Below are 18496 nucleotides of genomic sequence, written 5' to 3'. Positions count from 1 at the left end.
GCCTTCTCCCAGGTCGTCTGAGCTTTCTGTCCCACCCAATTATTCAGAGAAGGTAATAAGCCTATTGTCTTTAAACCGGCCCCAGGTCACTTGTCTGTGGGGCTGTTGGTCCTGAGTGTAAAGCTGTTCCGATGCCCAACACCATCCAATGTCTATAGCATGTGGTGGAGATGTGAATAAAACCTCACTTGAACATTTTATCATTCCTGAGATATTGCAAATCTGAAGGCCCAAGGAAATAATCCCTAGCTTTAAGGTATTCAGTTAACATACGGGCATGTAATTCTCTCATGACATACTTTTTCTTTGTATTCTCTAATTTTTCTACAAGAATTAGTCCCGGGTTTAATGATGGTGTAGTGGTGCCGGATGAAAAAAGGGATGAACCACTAATGATTTTAGCAATATATTCTTCAGCGTTAATTGGTGCTTCGCTATCAGTCATGGTATGACAAATTACCACTGAGATAAATGTGCAAGATTAAGACACAACAAATAAGATATACACATGCACCAAGGCTGTACACCTAAGAAGGATGAGGAAAGTCAGTCTTCGTGGTGTATTAAGTACATTTACATAGAACAGAAAACCCTTTGACAGTTTAACAATATCAAACAGTCCTCATCTTCCAGTTCTCGTAGATCCTTTGGTATCTTGCAAGCAAATGTGTAAGGCTGACTGGGGTATTGGTTATGCTGAGTTTGCAAATTGGGAGACGTTTCTCTGGCAGAACTCTCCTGTCCAGCATGGTTTCTTCTTGGATGATTGTCCAGTCATCCTCCAAGGTGTTAAAGATATCTTGGTTGCGTGTATCTGTAGCGTTGTGAGGGGTGCAGGTCACACTTTTAGCTCCTTTGTTCCATCTCCTATTCAGGATATTCCCAGATTGTCCCATTGCTGGAAGCCCTATGGGTATGCCAACTACCCCAGGATCTCACCGTTGCATATTGGGGTCTCTTTTTCTTACTTTATCTCACTCTATTGCATCAGTGGCAACTTTTCTTTCTTTCTTTTACGATCGCTCTTGCAGGTAGCGGTAGGTTCCACAAACCAGGTCCATTGTGAAGATAGTGTAAGCAATCTTTTGTTTCCTTTGCCCATCTGTTGAGAGCAAATAATGGGTTTGCCAAGCTATTCTGTGGCTTCCCACATCCCGCAGAAGTGTTTTCAACTCCCCCTCTGTTTCTGTACATAAATCGTTTGAGGTAAAATGGAGTGTTTTGCACTAGACCCTGAAAGCAAAGCAGTGATATTTTGTTAAGTGGCACTTTTCTAGCACGGATAATGGCACAACCATACAACACCCTACCTCATCTTTGCATTTCTTAATGCATGGATTTAGGTTTTTGACTAGGAATGACTATTTGTAGAGAGCTTAATTCCCAGGTATTGGAAGCCATCTTTGCCATCTCTCAATCTGGATAAGATGATATCTTCCTGTTTTCAAGCTCTAATTTGAAAGATTGACGTCAGCCACTTATTTTTGAATCCTGGGAATTCTCTGGACCAGTCAAATACATCAATGAGGGTTAGGATGATCAGGTCTCGAGAACCCTACTCGGCCACTTGCTATGGCACGTGAGATTTTATGAGGCTGACCTATTTTTAGGTCCAACTGGTCCAGTCTGGTTAGAGAGCTTCGGTTGGAAAAGAACAGGTGTTCTGTTCATTAAGAAAGTGAATGAACTATAAAGACACCTTTAAATCTTGTCACATTTGCTATTCATTCAAAGAGAGATGTCAAATGTCAGATTAGGTCTTTATAAATTGCTGCATACTTTGCATCACACAGCGTTGTGCACAGTTTACTCCAGGGCTAACCCCCTCCTGCCCACGATGCGGCACATACTCTGCAACATTCTTACATATGACCTGGAGTTGCATACGTCTACAAATGTACAGAAATCCGGTGTGGTACAGTCTCTTCGCACTGCAACGGCGGTGCGAATAGAAGTCTCAATAAAACAATGTATACTAGGCGTACTCCCAACGCCAAAGAAAGTCGCTGATACGGCATAAGTTTGCAATGTTGGGTCTGGTTATGGCAAAAAGACTGATTGTGATCCCCTGGATCCATTCAGCACCACCCACGTTGGATAAATGTAAAGTTGAGGTGCGAGAGTGGGGTATGGCGGAGGAAATTGCCTCAGGGCAGCAAGAGTGGATGAGAATGCCGTGAGAGATTTGACAGAATGGGAACAAATGCTAACAGAAGTGTCCGTGACAACAACAAAAAGCAATAATGAAATCGCACCTACACGGTCACCCATCTACACTTCACCGGTACTCAACGCAGGAACATCCAACTAGCCGTCTCATACAAACCGTAAGCTAGTTACGTCAATTGTCTGACCACGCACACAAGTAGTGATGCTGCCGGTTGCTGCAAGGGGAGTAGGTGAGGTTTCTTTAATTTGCTGTCTTGTTTATGTTCTACAGTTATTATCAACATTCAAAATGCATTGCAGTATATAGTAATCCACTACGCGAGTGGAGATTGTAATGCAATGTCATTTGAAAAACTAGCCACAAAAGGATTGTTACAATGTAATATATATATGACAAATGTTTAAGATTTGCTACAATGCAGTGATATCAATAAAAATTGCTGCATACTGTATCAGGGAGATTGGGGTTTACTTTCCTTTCTTGGAGAGCAAAGTTAGTTTTGTAAAGCGAACTGTTTGACAACCGGGCAGGCACACAACATTTAATTAGCTTGTAAATGATATGTACAGATATTTCAAAATATATTTCAGTAATTAGCAAAGTCTGAAGTGAGATGGAAAGAAAGTTTAATAGGATACTTTACTTGGTGATGTGCAAATATTAAATATTTGCTGAACCATAATGTCCACACATTATAGTTTGTACGCTATGTAGTTTGATCTGTAAAACTGCATGTCCTGGAGGAGGATTGGCGTGGCGCCCGTATGGCCCCCAGGACAGTCACCGCCTCAGCCAAATTGGGTATGGTCGAGTTATACTATCTACATGCAGACTACTTGACTCCTGCGCGCCTTCATCGAGCAGGTCTTCGCCAGACCCCCGCCTGCACTAGGCACGGCCACGAGCCAGCTGACTTCTTCCATATGGTATGAGTCTGTCCACGCTTGATGCGGTTCGGGGGGGGGGGGGGGGGGGGGGGGGGTCATTGAGGAAGACTCACCGAAATACTGGGGTGGGAGATCCCACATGATCCAAAACACACGATTTTAGGCATCTAGAAACGAGAAATTGTTTTTTACTACGGCAATGGTGGTGGCTAAAAGGGATGTAGCGGCCTTCTGTAAGTGCCCTGACCCCCTAAGAGTTGGGCGATGGCGAACCGGAAGAAAAAAACATGTATAAAGCACGTGGGTGTCCCAAGAAATACCGAAGGGTCTGGGAGAAGTGGTTGGGGGAATGGTTTATCTCACCGGGATTGTTCAAATTTATATCGCTTTGTATCCATCCTTCACTGTTAAATAGGTTAACCAGAATGCTGACTATATTCCTGTGTTGTCATGGTGTTGTGATGAATGGCTGGTGCTTTTTGTCAAATCAATAAAAATTAGTTTATCCCCAAAAAACTGCATGTCATTGGGAAAGTTTGTGACCGACATTCTCAACTCACATATTTTAATGGGCTCTTGTAGGTCAAACTGGAAATAAAGGTGACTCAGAGAAATAAATCTTTGCCTAGGATCACACATTTTGAGAAGCGTTTATGGGTCTAGCTCATTTCAGGTAGTTAAAGTAAATTATTCAAGTCAAACCTGGAGGTCTGGTAACTTTATTTATCGAGGCCTGGATGTTTGGTTATGTCACAAACAGGTTGATGTCCTCCAAATATACGAATCTCTTATCTTCAAGACGGACATCCGACTCCTTTCACCTCTAGCCTATCCATGATCTTTCTATTCACCTTCAGCTCTGCCACCAAGCAGCCCGGAACTCTGGGCCGATCCCAAGTTATCCCACACTAAGATATTTCCAATAATTCACTTAATGCAATCAAACGCTTTTTCAATGTCAAACGATAAGATGGCTTTGATTCAGTTGCCTTTTTTCCATTTAGTTGAACAGTTTCAAACCAGTCTGATATTCGGTCTAGTAAATCGGTTTGGCATAAAACATGTTTTGTCTACATGCATTAAGTCTGGTATTATATTATTGGGTCTGTTAGAACCTTTGCTAGGGTTTTCAACTCCATGGTGAGGAGAGAAATTAGGCAATAGGATGTACATTCATCTCTAGCCTTATCCTCTTTGTGAATCACAGCTGGCGTTGCTTTCTGACCACCTTCAGACAAACTCTGTCACTTTAGCTTCTGTGAACATATCTACGAGATTAGGGCAGAAGAGAGCCTCTTGTACAACTCCATTGCAAAGCCGTTTGGCCCTGTGGTATTGCCTGTTCCCAGCTGCTTGACAGCCTCTTCTATCTCATCTAGCACCATGGATATATCTAGTTCTGTTTTTGGGTTGGTTGCCAGAGTTTATATGTTGGTGTTTTGAAACATCTGTTTTTTCCTCCAAATTATGCCCAGATGTGTGTCCCTTGCTTGCTGTGCCACTGGATTCAAGCTAGCCAGGCTGATATGGGGTGATGCCCTGACCCCAGTCCCAGTGTAGTTTAGTTCCTATATTCCCAATAGGCTCTGTGCATTGGAATAATATACACTATCGATCTGACATAGGACTGAGGTCAGTATGTCTCTATTGAGTATACTAAACTTAATTGTGTGTGTGCCAGCTAACTCAGAGGTCACTAGAAACTTTCTTGAATAAACAAGAAGGGATTAGTCTCTGATAACCGCATAAACATGACAACTTTGTTTCCCCTAGAATCAAAACAATATCTTCAGAGTCGTGGAAACAATAGATAACTATGTCACTCAGTCAATCGTGCATGTTTCGTTTCTACAGAGTTGTATAGAAATAGAGAGACAGGCGTTTCAATAAAAAGCGGTTTATTCAGCAGTCTTATTTCTCAAGCAAGAGATATGAACTGCTACAATCGTTAGACAGAATGCAAGTATAATGCGTACAGCGTAAACCGTAATATAAAATAATACTGTAATAGCATTGTCTGTTGCTATGACATATATAAAAATACATACATAAATAACACAGGCTAAAATACACAACTGGTGCTTCTAAAATACACCTACCCCAGTATACCTAACCTAGGTCTAGTACGAGGGAAGAAGTAGGTGCTGTTTTAGCCAAGTTTAGTTTTGCCAAGAATCTGCCAAAGGTTTCTCTAGGTTCTAATCAGCTCCATACCTTAGAATGAGTGAGGTTGGTATCTCTTTCTCGGGACTTGATTTCCCGACACCCCGCAAGGGGAGTCCCAACACTGGAGCTGGATTTCTCGGCAGGAGGACAGCTTCTAGTCAGTGCTTCAGCTAGAGTTGCTTCCTTCGGGACTTGCTGTGGCGTGCTGCGTCGTGCAAGTAGGTAGTCGAACTGCACCGAATCACAACGTGCTTTGCCATAGCAAGTGAATGTATATTTATACCTTGAAGGTGTTTAGGAATGTCTGGCATATGAACGTCATGAATGAACCCCTAAGTAATAGATGTTCATGCATAATAGAGTTCTTGGAGAAATCAATATCCAAGCAAGGGGAAGTCCCCAACGGCTCATGGGTCTGGGTTTCCAAGAAATCGTTGTGACGTAAATGAACGGATGGAAGTAGCCATGCCAGTATTCAGCCTCACCATTTAACTTCTGTGAGTCAATGTGTTCCCTTCCCTTCCATTCTCTGTTCATAATGGTTTCGGCAACCCTATCCCTGAGCAAGGTAAAATGTGACATACAGGTGGAAATATGAGGAGTTAGAATGGACCACAACAAATTTCTTAAATTAGACTTCCAATTACTTCTATCCACTAAATTCAACTACATTTGATGTTTTTCGATTTACCCTCGCCACCACGTCATTACTCCTAGTCTGAAACAGTGATGTTCTGACATGTTTAATCCCCATGGAGTGTAAAAAGTCTAATTTCGCTTGAGACAAACAGAATGCAAGGGTCAGTCACAAGAGAATCAGTATAAAACTCCCATATGAATACTTCATGCAATAATTCAGTTACACTGAGAGTACACACATTCTCTACAAACTTGATCTCTGCCCACTCGAATGTGTAGTCAATCAGGACCAAAACATGTTCTGTAATTTCCCCAAACATACCAAAATGGGCCGCAAATATCTATCAAGATATTGAAGAAATTAAAGGTGCATCCACACTCAACAGCAGCTAGAATGGTTATCTGAGATTTGTTGCAGACTATGCAGGCACCACACTCCCGCACAAACCTTTTACTGGCTTTGTGACCATCTAAAACCTACCCCAATTCGGAGTTCCATCTCCATTATACCCCTGTTACCCTGATATGTCAAAGATGGCACCTTCAATCACATAGCAACAGGAACCACCAATAAACCACAGCTTATTACTCTTTGATCACATGACAACTTACTTGTAATGTAACCAAGAAGCACCAAGTCCGAAGACAAAACCTTAACAGGTGGCCACCCCTCAATTATATACTTTCTGACTTTAGATACTTTGTATACAATTCATGCACTTCCAATGCACCTGCCATTAGATCTACATGGCACATCACTTTAATATTAACTTAATTCACCACGAGATTTGGACCCATTTGAATTGAAGTGTGGACAAGTTATCAGCGGTGATGTTTTTTTAACTCGGAACATATTCTAGCTTGTAAGCAAACTCTTGCAGGCGATGCTATACCACAGATTGCAAAATGGAAGCACTTCCCCCTCTACAGGTAGAAAATAGGTGGAACAAAAGTTTGTGATTAGTGCGAAAGATGCAATTTGTAGGTCACACAAAATTTTTAAAATACATGACAAACACCACAAAGCCTCCTGCACCATTCTCACGACCAGTCTCTTGACTGTGAAATAAGTAGCTTAAGCCCCACTCAATGCCCTGGATCCACATGCACCAATCTATTCTTTGCCACATGACTTTCTTTGCATCAAAACTGCTCCTAAACCATCATCACTAATATTAGTCATTAGTATTTCTAGAATCAAATTATTTCAGCAGTTTTGTAGAAACTATGTCCTGCCTAATTAATCCCACACATACCTTTTATTATTTTTCAATAGTTTACGCAAAGTTATTATCTTATCTGCAAAATATGGAGTAATGCTCCACCAAGCCTAAGTAAGACGGCAAATAATTTTGGTCTACATGAGAGGGAGCTTCTTCAATGGCTTTTTAGTGTTCTACGCTTTGGTTCTGATGGAGCAGGGTTTTTGCGTAAAATAAAACCTGCTTGAATTGAACCCGCTTTAACATTTACTAAACATGTGCAGTGGGGAAAATTAATGAAAGAGACTAACATGAGTAAAATACTTATGTGCAAGAGCGAAACTAAATTGACAAGTAGGCCGAAAAACTCTTTTATGCCTAATTTAAGTAAAAAGACTAACGCTGCTTTAGATGCACGTTATTAATATTGGCAGAAAATAAAATAATTCATCTAACATGGGTTGCACAGGGATGGATGCAGCATTGGGTTGGGTCGTAGAGAAAACATTTTCATGAAATAATAAAGGTTTGTGTTTCATTCTTTAGGAAAACAAACCATGGGGTTGTGTTCTGTATGACGGGTTGAGGGTTAATACGATTAAGAGAAAAATCGGAGAAAATTATTTTAAAATATGAAGTACGAGCAGAAGAGAAATAGCCTGAATGTAACTTTCAGAGACTCACAAACGTGCCCAAATTCTGAACAAAAGGACATTACTATGAAAGAAGAGAAACTTCCTCTGCAAAAAGGGGCACAGTGGAAGAATGATATACAATGTTTTAACATGTTGTTAGAATAGAGGAAACATGGATAATGAAATGAAGAATATTTCCTGGGTTACATGGTTGGTCGTAGCCCGTTTCTAAAACAACGGCCTTTAGAAAAATGTGTATGTGTAGACAGTGGAGTACCCATACCCCCCTTTCCTGGCCAATCAAATCACTAGTAGAGCCTGAGTTTGATACTTTTATGGGATGGTCTTTTGGGTTTCAAGGTATAATGGAGGTGTCCAGAGGGAGTGGTTTAGGACAGACTTTTCCTCAGTCTGTTGGGGTGAGATCGTCGCATGTGTTGGTTTACTGCTTCTTCTCGCATTCCTGAATTCAATCTTTGCCTTTCTAATCTACTTGACGGGCCTATGCTGTTGCACTGGCCAGGTGACAGTTTTTCCTAATTGGGTTAGTATTAGCTGGATATCTAAGCTTGCATAATCTTTGCAAATGTATTTTCTCCCTGAAACTTTTGTCTCTTCATCTATCCACTCCTGTCTCTTCATCTATCCACTCCTCAAAGTATTGTCATTGATTATGAATTTGACATTTTCTCTTCACTTGGTGACAAATCCATGATTGAAACGGTACTGAGAATTCATTAACATTATTTTTATTTAGATAAATATTATAAATTTACAAATGATTGTCTTTATTATATTTTACTTATGATTATTAATCGGTCTACCCTGTCCGATTACAAAGATCTAATCGCCATGTTTGGTAAATTAGTGAGACCTAAATAGGGTAATGGTAAGTTTGGTTTAGTCATAGAATTACAACTAACCCAACGTAAAGGGGCTTGTTGGTTATTGGAATTTGGGTCCAGTCTTTAGAATTTGTTTAATCCCCGAACGCTGGATCAGTTCAATTCCCTTCTTGGGCATATAATGTCCTAAATAATACATCCCACCCTGACAACTTTATATTTGTCTTTTCAAATGGTTAATCCGCCGTCTCAAGAATTTTCAAGGTTTTGAATAACCTCATTATGTTGGATCAGATCTTTGGTATATAACAGGATATCATCCTGGAAACATATGATACCTTCTACATCCTTAAACAACATTCATGGAACGTTGAAATACAGAAGACGCCAATGTCTGCTAGAAAGGCATGCACCTATACAGAAAATCACCCCCTGGAGTCACAAAAGATGCAAGTTGCTTCGAGTCCTGCTATAACTCTACATGAAGATAGGCAGTGGACATATCCAAATAAGTAAAAACGTGTAGGTGCTGTAGAATCACCCCACACAGCAGTCCAGGACTGGGTCAATTTGAAGCATGGACCACTGGCAAGAACCCGAACAGCTCATCACCGCTGAAAAGATGTATTCTGATGTGTAAGGGTAATTGATTTATCAGCCAACCGGCCAGTGTGCCAACATAGCAGCAACTGACAACTGATAGACTAACCCAAACATCACCTTCAAACTAAAGAACTAAGAAAACCCACATCATACAATGGAAGAAAACACTTCCCCATCACAACACTACATTTCTGTACATATAAAGTAGTTGCTTTACAAACACTGCTTTAAATTTTTTCCGTTTTTTTATTTGACACTTTAAATGTCAACTTCTAAACTGTGCTGAACTGCTTCTCTTACACAATGTTGAATTTTGCACAAGTGCCATTGCTTCAAGTGTTATTAAATCTTGCAGATCTGCTCAACTTTGTGGTCGATAAGAAAAATACACACATTTGTTTTCTCACTGAAAGAATTAAATACACCTTGTAACTGCAGCTAGGGAATGCTTATTAGACTTCACCTGCATAAATTTCCCACATTATATGGTGTGAGTTAACCTTTCCATGGCTAGGATCCAATTTGTTGGGGCGTGGTTCTGCAGCTCTTCCTGTAAATCACTTCTGGTCTTCATTTCTGTGTAAATCCAAAATGCATGTTCGCTTAGATTTATCAGTTACTGTGTGAAAAGTGGCATTTGTTGTTTTTATTTGTAGAACATACATGGTGCTATTATTTTCGGTGAGAGAAATTAGGCATTAAAAAGGGGGGGGTGATAGTGTATAATTTTGGGTAGGGTGTTGAGGATTTAAAGTCCAGTCAATAACGAATAGATCTCAAAACAGAAGACAATCGGTCACATTTTTAAAAGCCTAGTCTCTGTACGGATTATGGAAAATCAGAAATAAGCCTGGGGTGTTGAAAAGTCAACATAAATTTTAGTCTTGGACAGCCTCTCAAAACCTTCAGGAGTCTGCAGGAAGAGTACCAATTGCGGTCTGTTTCTCAATTAGGAAATACTGCAGCCACTGGAATGTTTTTGCCATGATCCTTCGTTCCTTTACTGTTTCAGATGATTATCATTTGAGTAGGATCCAGAGCTTTGAAAGTAACAAGTTTAACAGAGCCTCCCAACCTTGGTAGAGTAGGAAAGAAAGACCACACAGCTTTATACAGGGGTTTGAGAGCCCTACATTATCACACATTTCCCCTAGGATGGAGCTGAAGGGAGTATACATTTCTTAAGCGCATGCACGCTAGCGGTTTTCCCGCTGTGCGCTGACTTTTGCGGAAAACCGCATTACATGACGAGCTCAGCTCGTCATGAGCGTACGACAGGCGTAACTCATGACGAGCTGAGCTCGTCATGAGCGTAGAAGGGGTTAAGATGCTCGAGTTAATATAAAGATAAGACCAACTGTCCAATCAAATCAGTATTAGGATTGATTAAGGAGGCTTAATCTACCATGCTCACTATGGAACAGAAACCGGAATCAGAAAGTGCAACACCTTGTAAGGGAAATTAGATGCGGTTGGTACTTTAATGGGAGGTTAAGCAACTGGTCCAGACATTATAGAAAGAATTGGTTGAAGCATTGTGCATCCTCTTTTTAATACTATATTGGCAGGGGAAAAGATCATGGGCTTGAGGTATAAATTGTCACTCCTAAATTGCAGACAGATAGGGGACCTAGGCACTGCGAGTGTGAGACAAATTTGCTACGGTATTTTCAGGAACTTTAGCCAGGAGATTGCATAGGTGTATATATCATAGAGTGTATGAATGCCATAAGAGGTTCACTACAAGTAGGCACCTTTATGACTCATACACGATGAATGACCTGATCAAATGGACAGTTGCAAATGAGGGGCCCCATCAGCAATGTGCACATTAAATGCCAAAGCTTACATCCTGCCCTCATGATCCTTTCTGGCAAATAATACAATGTGCTACATTTGCAGTAAAATATCTGTCAGCAGCTCAGAATGATTCAACAACCGCTACGGTTAGGGGCGCCCAGCAGGCATACCCTTTCACTGGTATTGATCAACTGAGTTGCTGCATTTGAGGTGGGACACTAGAATCATAACTACTATAGTGCAGGTACAGTGGATATTATAACAAAATATCACTCTACACAAACTATTTCACAGTACAATCAGTTCTGACAGGAACCCTTGCATAGATGAGGTTCTCAAATAGGTTGGGGCAATAGCTTGGTATATTGTTAGTCAAACCAAGTCTGACGTTATAGGCTATAACTTTTATTCCTCTCCTCAGCTATACGAGTTAAGATATTTCAGCACACCAACTACAAAAGGATATTATGAAAATGATAACCCACAACTTTAAGACTACCAATAGAGTAGACGTGCTACTATAAACTTCAATGCCCTCAGGAACAAACCATGCTTTGGGAGCATCAAGCAGAAACCGCACCATAAAATGCCCTGTTGTCCCATTTTTAGGTCTTGCCTAGCGTTGGAGCGTGCATGCGCTCCTCGCTCTGCGAGGCGTCTTGAAATCTATAAAATGTGTGTCGTGGGCTTAAAGCCACGCCCATCTTTTTGATTGGCTGGTGTCATCGTTTATGCAAAACACTGGCCTCAGATTGAAAATGAGGCTTCTGTTACCGCCCTGTCTCCTTTTGGCCCCGCCCACCCGGACTGGATCTTACTTGCGGTGTGACACGGTGTCTCTTAGCCGCTAAGCACTTTTTTCTTGTATTTGCACAATGGCAATGCCCTGCAGAGGAGCCCTCTGTTGTGAGCTCTTATATCAGCTGTGTTACATTGTGTTGTGCGCTTTTACATATTATCAACCAGGGAATACTATTTGAAATTTTTTTAACAAGTGCAACGTTGTGCGCTTTCACATAATTTCGGCTCGTTATTTTGATTACCCGCGGATGCCATGCTGCCAGGACCCCACTGCAAACTCCTTGAGGTGGCAACAGCTGTGGCTCCGGAGCACGTACACCTAGGGTCAGTCTGGGCCGCTTTAGAGCAGGAATTCCCGGAGGAATCCGGTTTGATGCATACAGGGTGCCAGTTACTGAGCTGTAGTTCATTTACCTCTGCCAGGCTGTGCCTGTGCACCGTGTAAAGTAAGCACAGCTTGTGTTGAGTCCCACCCGGCTAGAGGTGCTCACTCGGCCTCCTGTGTGCTTCATCGCTCGCCCAGCTCCAGAGGGGCTCCTCAGGTGGCACGCTTGTTGCATTTCATGGTTTTTTAGAACCATATCCTGCTACAAATTGCCCCTAAAGATGAAGTGCTGGCTTTTTGCTTCCATTTGTCCCTACGGGTGGAAGCTTCCATGCATGCCAGGGAGGGGTCGCTCATTAGCCACTGTAGCCGACATTGTCCCTCTCCAACACCCTCATCTTCATTTGTCTTCTGGACAGAGCGCCCCCTGCATGGGACAGGGCAGACCAGTTAGCTGATTCAGTGCATTTCAATAAAGTTGTGCTTGCAGCAAAGCGGGTGCGCTCCCTCGCCTACTTTCACCGCTGAAACCTCGGGGGTGGAGCCCTCGTGAAGCCGTGCACGCTCGAGCAGGCCAGTCCAGCACTGCTTGCATGGTCCCCAGACTGCATTTCCATAACAGGCATTTGCAATGCAATAGGTCTCACAGTTACGCAAGTTTAAGCTATTGGCATTGTAAATGAAATAGCCTTTTATTTATATTTTGAAAACAAAAACAAAAATAAAAGGCATTATTTGCAATGTCAATAGCTCAAACTCGTGTAAATGCGAGACCTATTGCATTGCAAATGCTTGTTTAAAAAAAAGATACGGGCCTCCTTTGCCCCTAAAGTAACATGGGATAAGTACTGAAATTCTCATGTTATTTTGTGCTTCAACTAAGTGATCCCAGAAAAGCATCCCCTCCCTCCTTTTCTGTGGAGGAAAATGCATTCTGTGGCATCATTTCTGCATGAATGGCATTACAACACAAAATCAGCACATTGTCAGGTTTCCACAGATTTCTGTTTCTTATCATATACTGCGATTGTGACCCACCTCTGATATTGATGCAGGTGTGAAAACTGTTTGCCAGAAGGAAGAAGGGTAGATAATGGAGTTGTAGAGAGCGCAGCATAATGTCCATTACCCCTAGTAGTATACGAGGAGGCACAGTAAAGCACAGGTCAGGGTGTGTCGCCTTGTCTTATGAGGCATGCTATGTCTAGCCCACTGCCAAGGTTACTTTCTATAGAAAAGCATTTAAAACACATTCACTACACAGAAGAGATTAGGTAAGTTATAAAAACATACATATCCTTACAGAACTTTGCCAATTCCCTCAAGGATCGTCGCTCAGCCCAACACTCTTCAAAGTCTACATGACACCCCTCACATACATCGTCAGAGCGCACGGCATCAACATAGTATCCTACGCCGATAAACACACAGCTAATCCTCTCCCTTACTGACTCAATCAACACTGCTAAGGCAAACAGCCCACCTCATGCGCAAAGTCACTGCTTGGATCAAAAAAACAACTGCCTCCAACTCACAGACAACTGGAACCCCAGTCTTCGGCAATAACCACTCCCCTGAGATGCCTCTCGTGGCACTCTGAACTTGGCCCACCCCTGAAGACCATGCCAAGAACCTCGGAATAACACTGGACGCAAACATCTCCATGAGCAAACAGATCAATGCTGTCTCTGCATCATGCTTCCACATCCTGCGAATGCTACGCAAGACTTTCATGTGGATCCCACAGAACACAAGATGAACTGTCAACCAGGCTCTTATCACAAGCAGACTTAATTACAGAAATGCCCTCTACATCGGAATTCCAGCGCATGTCCTACGTCGATTCAAAACCACCCATAATGCCACTGACAGACTGGTCCTAAACATCCCGCAAAAATACCCACATCTATCCACACTTCAAAAATCTCCACTGACTCCCAGTCCGGGAAAGATGTAAGTTCAAGGTAATCACCCACACCTACAAAGCTCTCCACAACACCGGTCCAGCTTACCTCAACCACCGCCTCAAATTCTACCACCCAACCAGAAACCTTTGATCTGCATTCAAGGCAAGGACATACCTCCCTTGCATCAAGAAGCCCAGAAGTGGAAGATACTTCTTCTCACAGCCAAAACCAGGAACGACCTCCCAAAACACCTCAAATTCCCAATCCCTCATGGACTTCCGAAGGAACCTCTAGACATGGCTCTTCCATATGAAACCGCATAATCTCCTGCCACATCAGGTCTTCCCTTCTCAGCACCTAGATATCCTCAAGGGTGATTAGCCACACTCTGCAAATTCACATAACATAACATTGTACAACCGCCTCCTGGAGCCTGATGTCTAGCAATGTGAACCGGTCTCTCAAAAATGTCCACGCATGGATTTAAAGATTCAGGATTGCATCGAGAGCATGCACCCTGCCTCCACTTGCACTCCTATAGAAACACTAGGGCGGCTACCCCCGGTGGAAAGTGTCCTATTTCGAGGATAGATCCCCTCAAGATTCTGAACACCGAAAAAGACAATATTGTCATGAAAGCTTCGAACCCAAATCTTTATTTTTTAGGTCACCTGCACTAACTTGGGAGACTTGTTTGCAAAGGAACTGCTGTAAAGAATATTTCAACAGACGAGAGATCAGCCACTTACCCACAGGAACTGCATATAGACGATTGCTTACAAAGGGCATGTCCTGATAATTAACATGCAGCAAAAAGTTCAATGTAGTTAAACCTGGGACAGCCTTTGGAATTCAGTTTAGACAACTGATTTATTTTGTTAATCATAGTTTTCAACAGTGTAAATATATTTTTAGCTCAGGCAGAATATTAACTTTTATGTAGTGCTATTTCGTGGTGTTACAACACATATAGGCTCCTCATCAATAATAAGCAACTAGATCAAAACTTTACTGTCCAGACTCACCACCTCCAAAACAATCAAGACACATACAGGATGTTTTAACACTTAAAACAATGAATCATTTTCCAGGGCATTGAACAACAGTGATACAACTGCTGTTATTCAATTAAGAATTGCCAAGTAACCACTGACTCCATCACGAAAAAAAAAAGTGAGTAATGAGGTTATTATAAAGACAGTGAGTGTTGATCTCAACAAAAACAGTAAAGGACCATCTCATAATCACTATTCCTGGATATCTTAGTTCTTTGGCGACGGGCAGTAGATAGTGGGTAGTTAGATTCCTATTTGATGCTTGGGCAAAGTCTGCGTCAGACCATTGGACTCTTTAGGAAGTAGGGCAACATGACTCAAACCAGCCCGCCTCCAAGTTCAGGGGGTACATTTTAGGTTGTTTTCCAAGACTATTGTGGCAATTTTAACTGGTATACATTTTCTTCTGATAAAGGAGGAGATTTTACAAGCCCCCACAGGGGATAAAAGCTTGAGTGTTTATCTGGAGAAAGAATGTGTCCAAAAGATCACTCAAGCCATGTATACACCCTCCCACAAATATCTGCCAAGTCCAGAAAATTAAAAGACACAGAATTGATGGATGGAATGCAGAACAAATCAAAACATTCACCCCCAGTCAAGAGATCTGGGTTAAATCCATCATTATTTTGCTCACCATGCCACCCCAGTTTAGACCCGGCCATATGCAAATCAGTCTTGACCCTGTGCCTCATGGGAACAGTCCAGCCCGAACTGCCAAGGCATGTCCTCCCTGGACCGGAAACAAGCATCCTAGGACCGGTTTCGGGGCTGCACCCCTCTTCAGCCAGGATAGCTTGATTCCAGTGGCACAGTGAGCCCAGGACCCACGTCTGGGCATACCTGGCGCACTTAGGGAGAGAAAGCAAAAAAGACAATTGATGGACGGAATGCAAAACAAATCAAAACATTCATCCCCAGTCAAGAGATCTGGGTTAAATCCATCATTCTTTTGCTCACCATGTCACCCCAGTTTAGACTTGGCCATATGCAAATCAGTCTTTACCCTGTGCCTCGTGAGAACAGTCCAGCCTGAACTGCCAAGCCAGGTCCTCCCTGGACCGAAACAAGCATCCTAGGACCGATTTTGGGGTTTCACCCCTCTTCAGCCAGGATGGCTTGATTCCAGTGGCACAGTGAGCCCAGGGCCCACCTCCAAGTTCAGGGGGTACATTTTATGTTGTTTTCCAAGAATATTGTGGCAATTTTAACTGGTATACATTTTCTTCTGGTAAAGGAGGAGATTTTACAAGTCCCCACAAGGGATACAAGCTTGAGTGTTTATCTGGAGAAAGAAAATGTCCAAAAGATCACTCAAGCCATGTATACACCCTCCCAAAAAGAAGATCTGCCAAGTACAGAAAATCTTCAACTAAACTGGTCATCGGGCTAGACGTATTGGAATATTAGTCTATGGCATTCCAAATGTCTGCTCTATTTCATTAGGCTGTGAAGGTGAAACGCAGGACGCGGTTAGCAGTTGCATCAGGAGTCGGTCCAGTTACAGCTGCCCATGGCATAGAGACTAAGTTACTCAAGCACGTCCAAGTTTTGTGAAGTGCTTAATGTAAGCGTTTGGTCGGAGACTAGAATAGATCGCCGCAAAAAAGTATCCTTGGCTTAGCTTCGAAGAGCAGCAATACAAAGCATTGGTACGTGCAAACCCAAGAAAGGAGGACAGAGAAATGTAAAGGCCACTGTTCAAAAAGAGACATTGAGGGTCTGAAAATCATGTGTTCGCGTTATATTCGTTCATACTTTTAGTAACTGGGGTTGACAAATGGTTGTCCTCTGGTCTACACAGTTACCAGCTTCATGAAAAGTAAGACCGGCCTACCAATAACGATTATAGCCTAACTAGTAAAAATGACACAAAAGGCAACAAAGTTTCAACGCGCAAGGCCGTTAACGTGAGTGCGAAATATGATAGTGGCACTTGGAGGTCTGGAACATAAGTTGTCTCACATTACCTAAAGACGGAGGCACGTGGAAGATGATCCACGCAAAAATGAGTGGCGCCTGCAGAATATACGTATAGTTCGCCATCCGAGTATATCTCGTAACACTTTCGGTAGTTAGGAATTTCCGGTATAGAGTAGCAGTGTGTTCCGGTCTTCGCTGTCACTGTTAGGCCTCGAAGGAAGAAGCTCTGTGTTGTATGCCGCTTGTGGGCTTCTTAGCACGCAAGCTTCTTAGAACATAGAATGTTCTATTGGTGTTCTGGGTCAGTTGGGGCTGGTGGACCTTTCATCCTTCCAACACTCTGCATGCGATAAATCCAGCAAGAACACTCGTTTCCGGATGCACCAAACATCTGGTTCGATAAAGATGCACATGAGAAACAGTCTTATAACAAGGGTGCTGCTCGCCTAAGAAGTCAGCGCCGACACCCCTGAAACTGACTCGGTGGCCCGTCAAGAACGGTGCTTCCCCATGTGTGTGTGCTACATCTGTGAAACTACTAGGTCGACCCCTGCTGTAATGTATATGCGAACACTGTGGAAGCACCCCGCCCTTTCGCCCCGTGCGCGTTCCTCGGAGATGTCACTGTCAAAATGGCCTCGGAATGCCAAGCAGCGACAGGGCTATGTAGCACCGGCTTGCACAGCCCTTTCTCCTTCGCAGAACTGTAACATCCTAAACAAGAGTTTTGCACCCCGGCCTCACTCTTTTCTGCATTTGGACTACTTCACTTTCGCTGCCCAAGTGTAGAACCCCGTTGGCCCAACAGTGAGCAGGTCCCATCCTGCCTCTCACGAGCCTCCCCGACGTGGACACCAGAGCAAACAAAAGGCTCGTTCTGGTTTCAGCACCCCGACCTATGACCTCTTTCTCCCCTCATTCCCGAGCCCGGTTTCGCCGCCATGCTGCATTGGGGGTGGGGTATAACTCACCCAGTCCCCCCTCCTTCTACTGGCCCTTCATGGGCGCTAGCAGCGGCCTAGAACTCACCGCCTGCAATGCTACGACTGAGACAGTGCCAGGACAATACACCCCCAACATGTTCCCTTATTGCCCGTGTGCCGCGCCTCACCTTGATGATCCTGCGGGGCAGCCCTGCCATCTTGTCTCAATACAGAACTCCGGCTCTGACTCTCTGCGCTGGCGCGCATAAGTGGAAGCTCAGCTTTGCCACTTCCGCTGAACGTCATCACTGACACCCATTGGTCGTGATATGCTGGGAAATGGAGTTCTGGGCATTCTGCTGTATTTCATAAACAAAGGCAGACATTCACCGGGTATCAGTAAAGAAAGTGAGTCACAACGAGAGACAATTTACAGTTTAGGCTGAGCAGAGTATTTCAAGAATATAAGCATTAACATGTGGCTGTTAAGTCTAACTGGGGTTTTTGCCTGACTCCAAAATGGCCGCCACAGTTGATTTTCTACAACACTTAGAACTCCACGGTTTCCACGCATCTTGCAAGAGACCGCGACAAGGCAAAAGCGCTGCTTGTTTA

The 18496-nt window shown here is 43.0% G+C and overlaps 1 protein-coding gene across 2 annotated transcripts in view; it reads right to left on the bottom strand.

The window, feature by feature from the left end:
* The window catches only part of UBE2N (ubiquitin conjugating enzyme E2 N), a 71353-nt gene extending 53150 nt beyond the window's left edge, over nucleotides 1-18203 (bottom strand). The window contains exon 1 of one of the 2 annotated variants that reach the window (XM_078674556.1): nucleotides 18070-18203. In XM_078674556.1, the coding sequence (XP_078530682.1) occupies nucleotides 18070-18099 (30 nt within the window). In that variant the 5' untranslated portion in view covers nucleotides 18100-18203. Of the gene's footprint in view, nucleotides 1-9610; nucleotides 9719-18069 lie in introns of those variants that run through there. The other variant, XM_078674565.1, reaches the window with a different exon arrangement.
* Between the last annotated feature and the right edge of the window lie 293 nt (nucleotides 18204-18496).

The sequence above is a fragment of the Lissotriton helveticus genome, chromosome 1_1, assembly GCF_964261635.1.
Source record: "Lissotriton helveticus chromosome 1_1, aLisHel1.1, whole genome shotgun sequence".
NCBI lineage: Eukaryota > Metazoa > Chordata > Amphibia > Caudata > Salamandridae > Lissotriton > Lissotriton helveticus.
The sequence above is the reverse complement of the archived record's forward strand: the minus strand, read 5'-3'. Positions and strand labels throughout refer to the sequence as shown.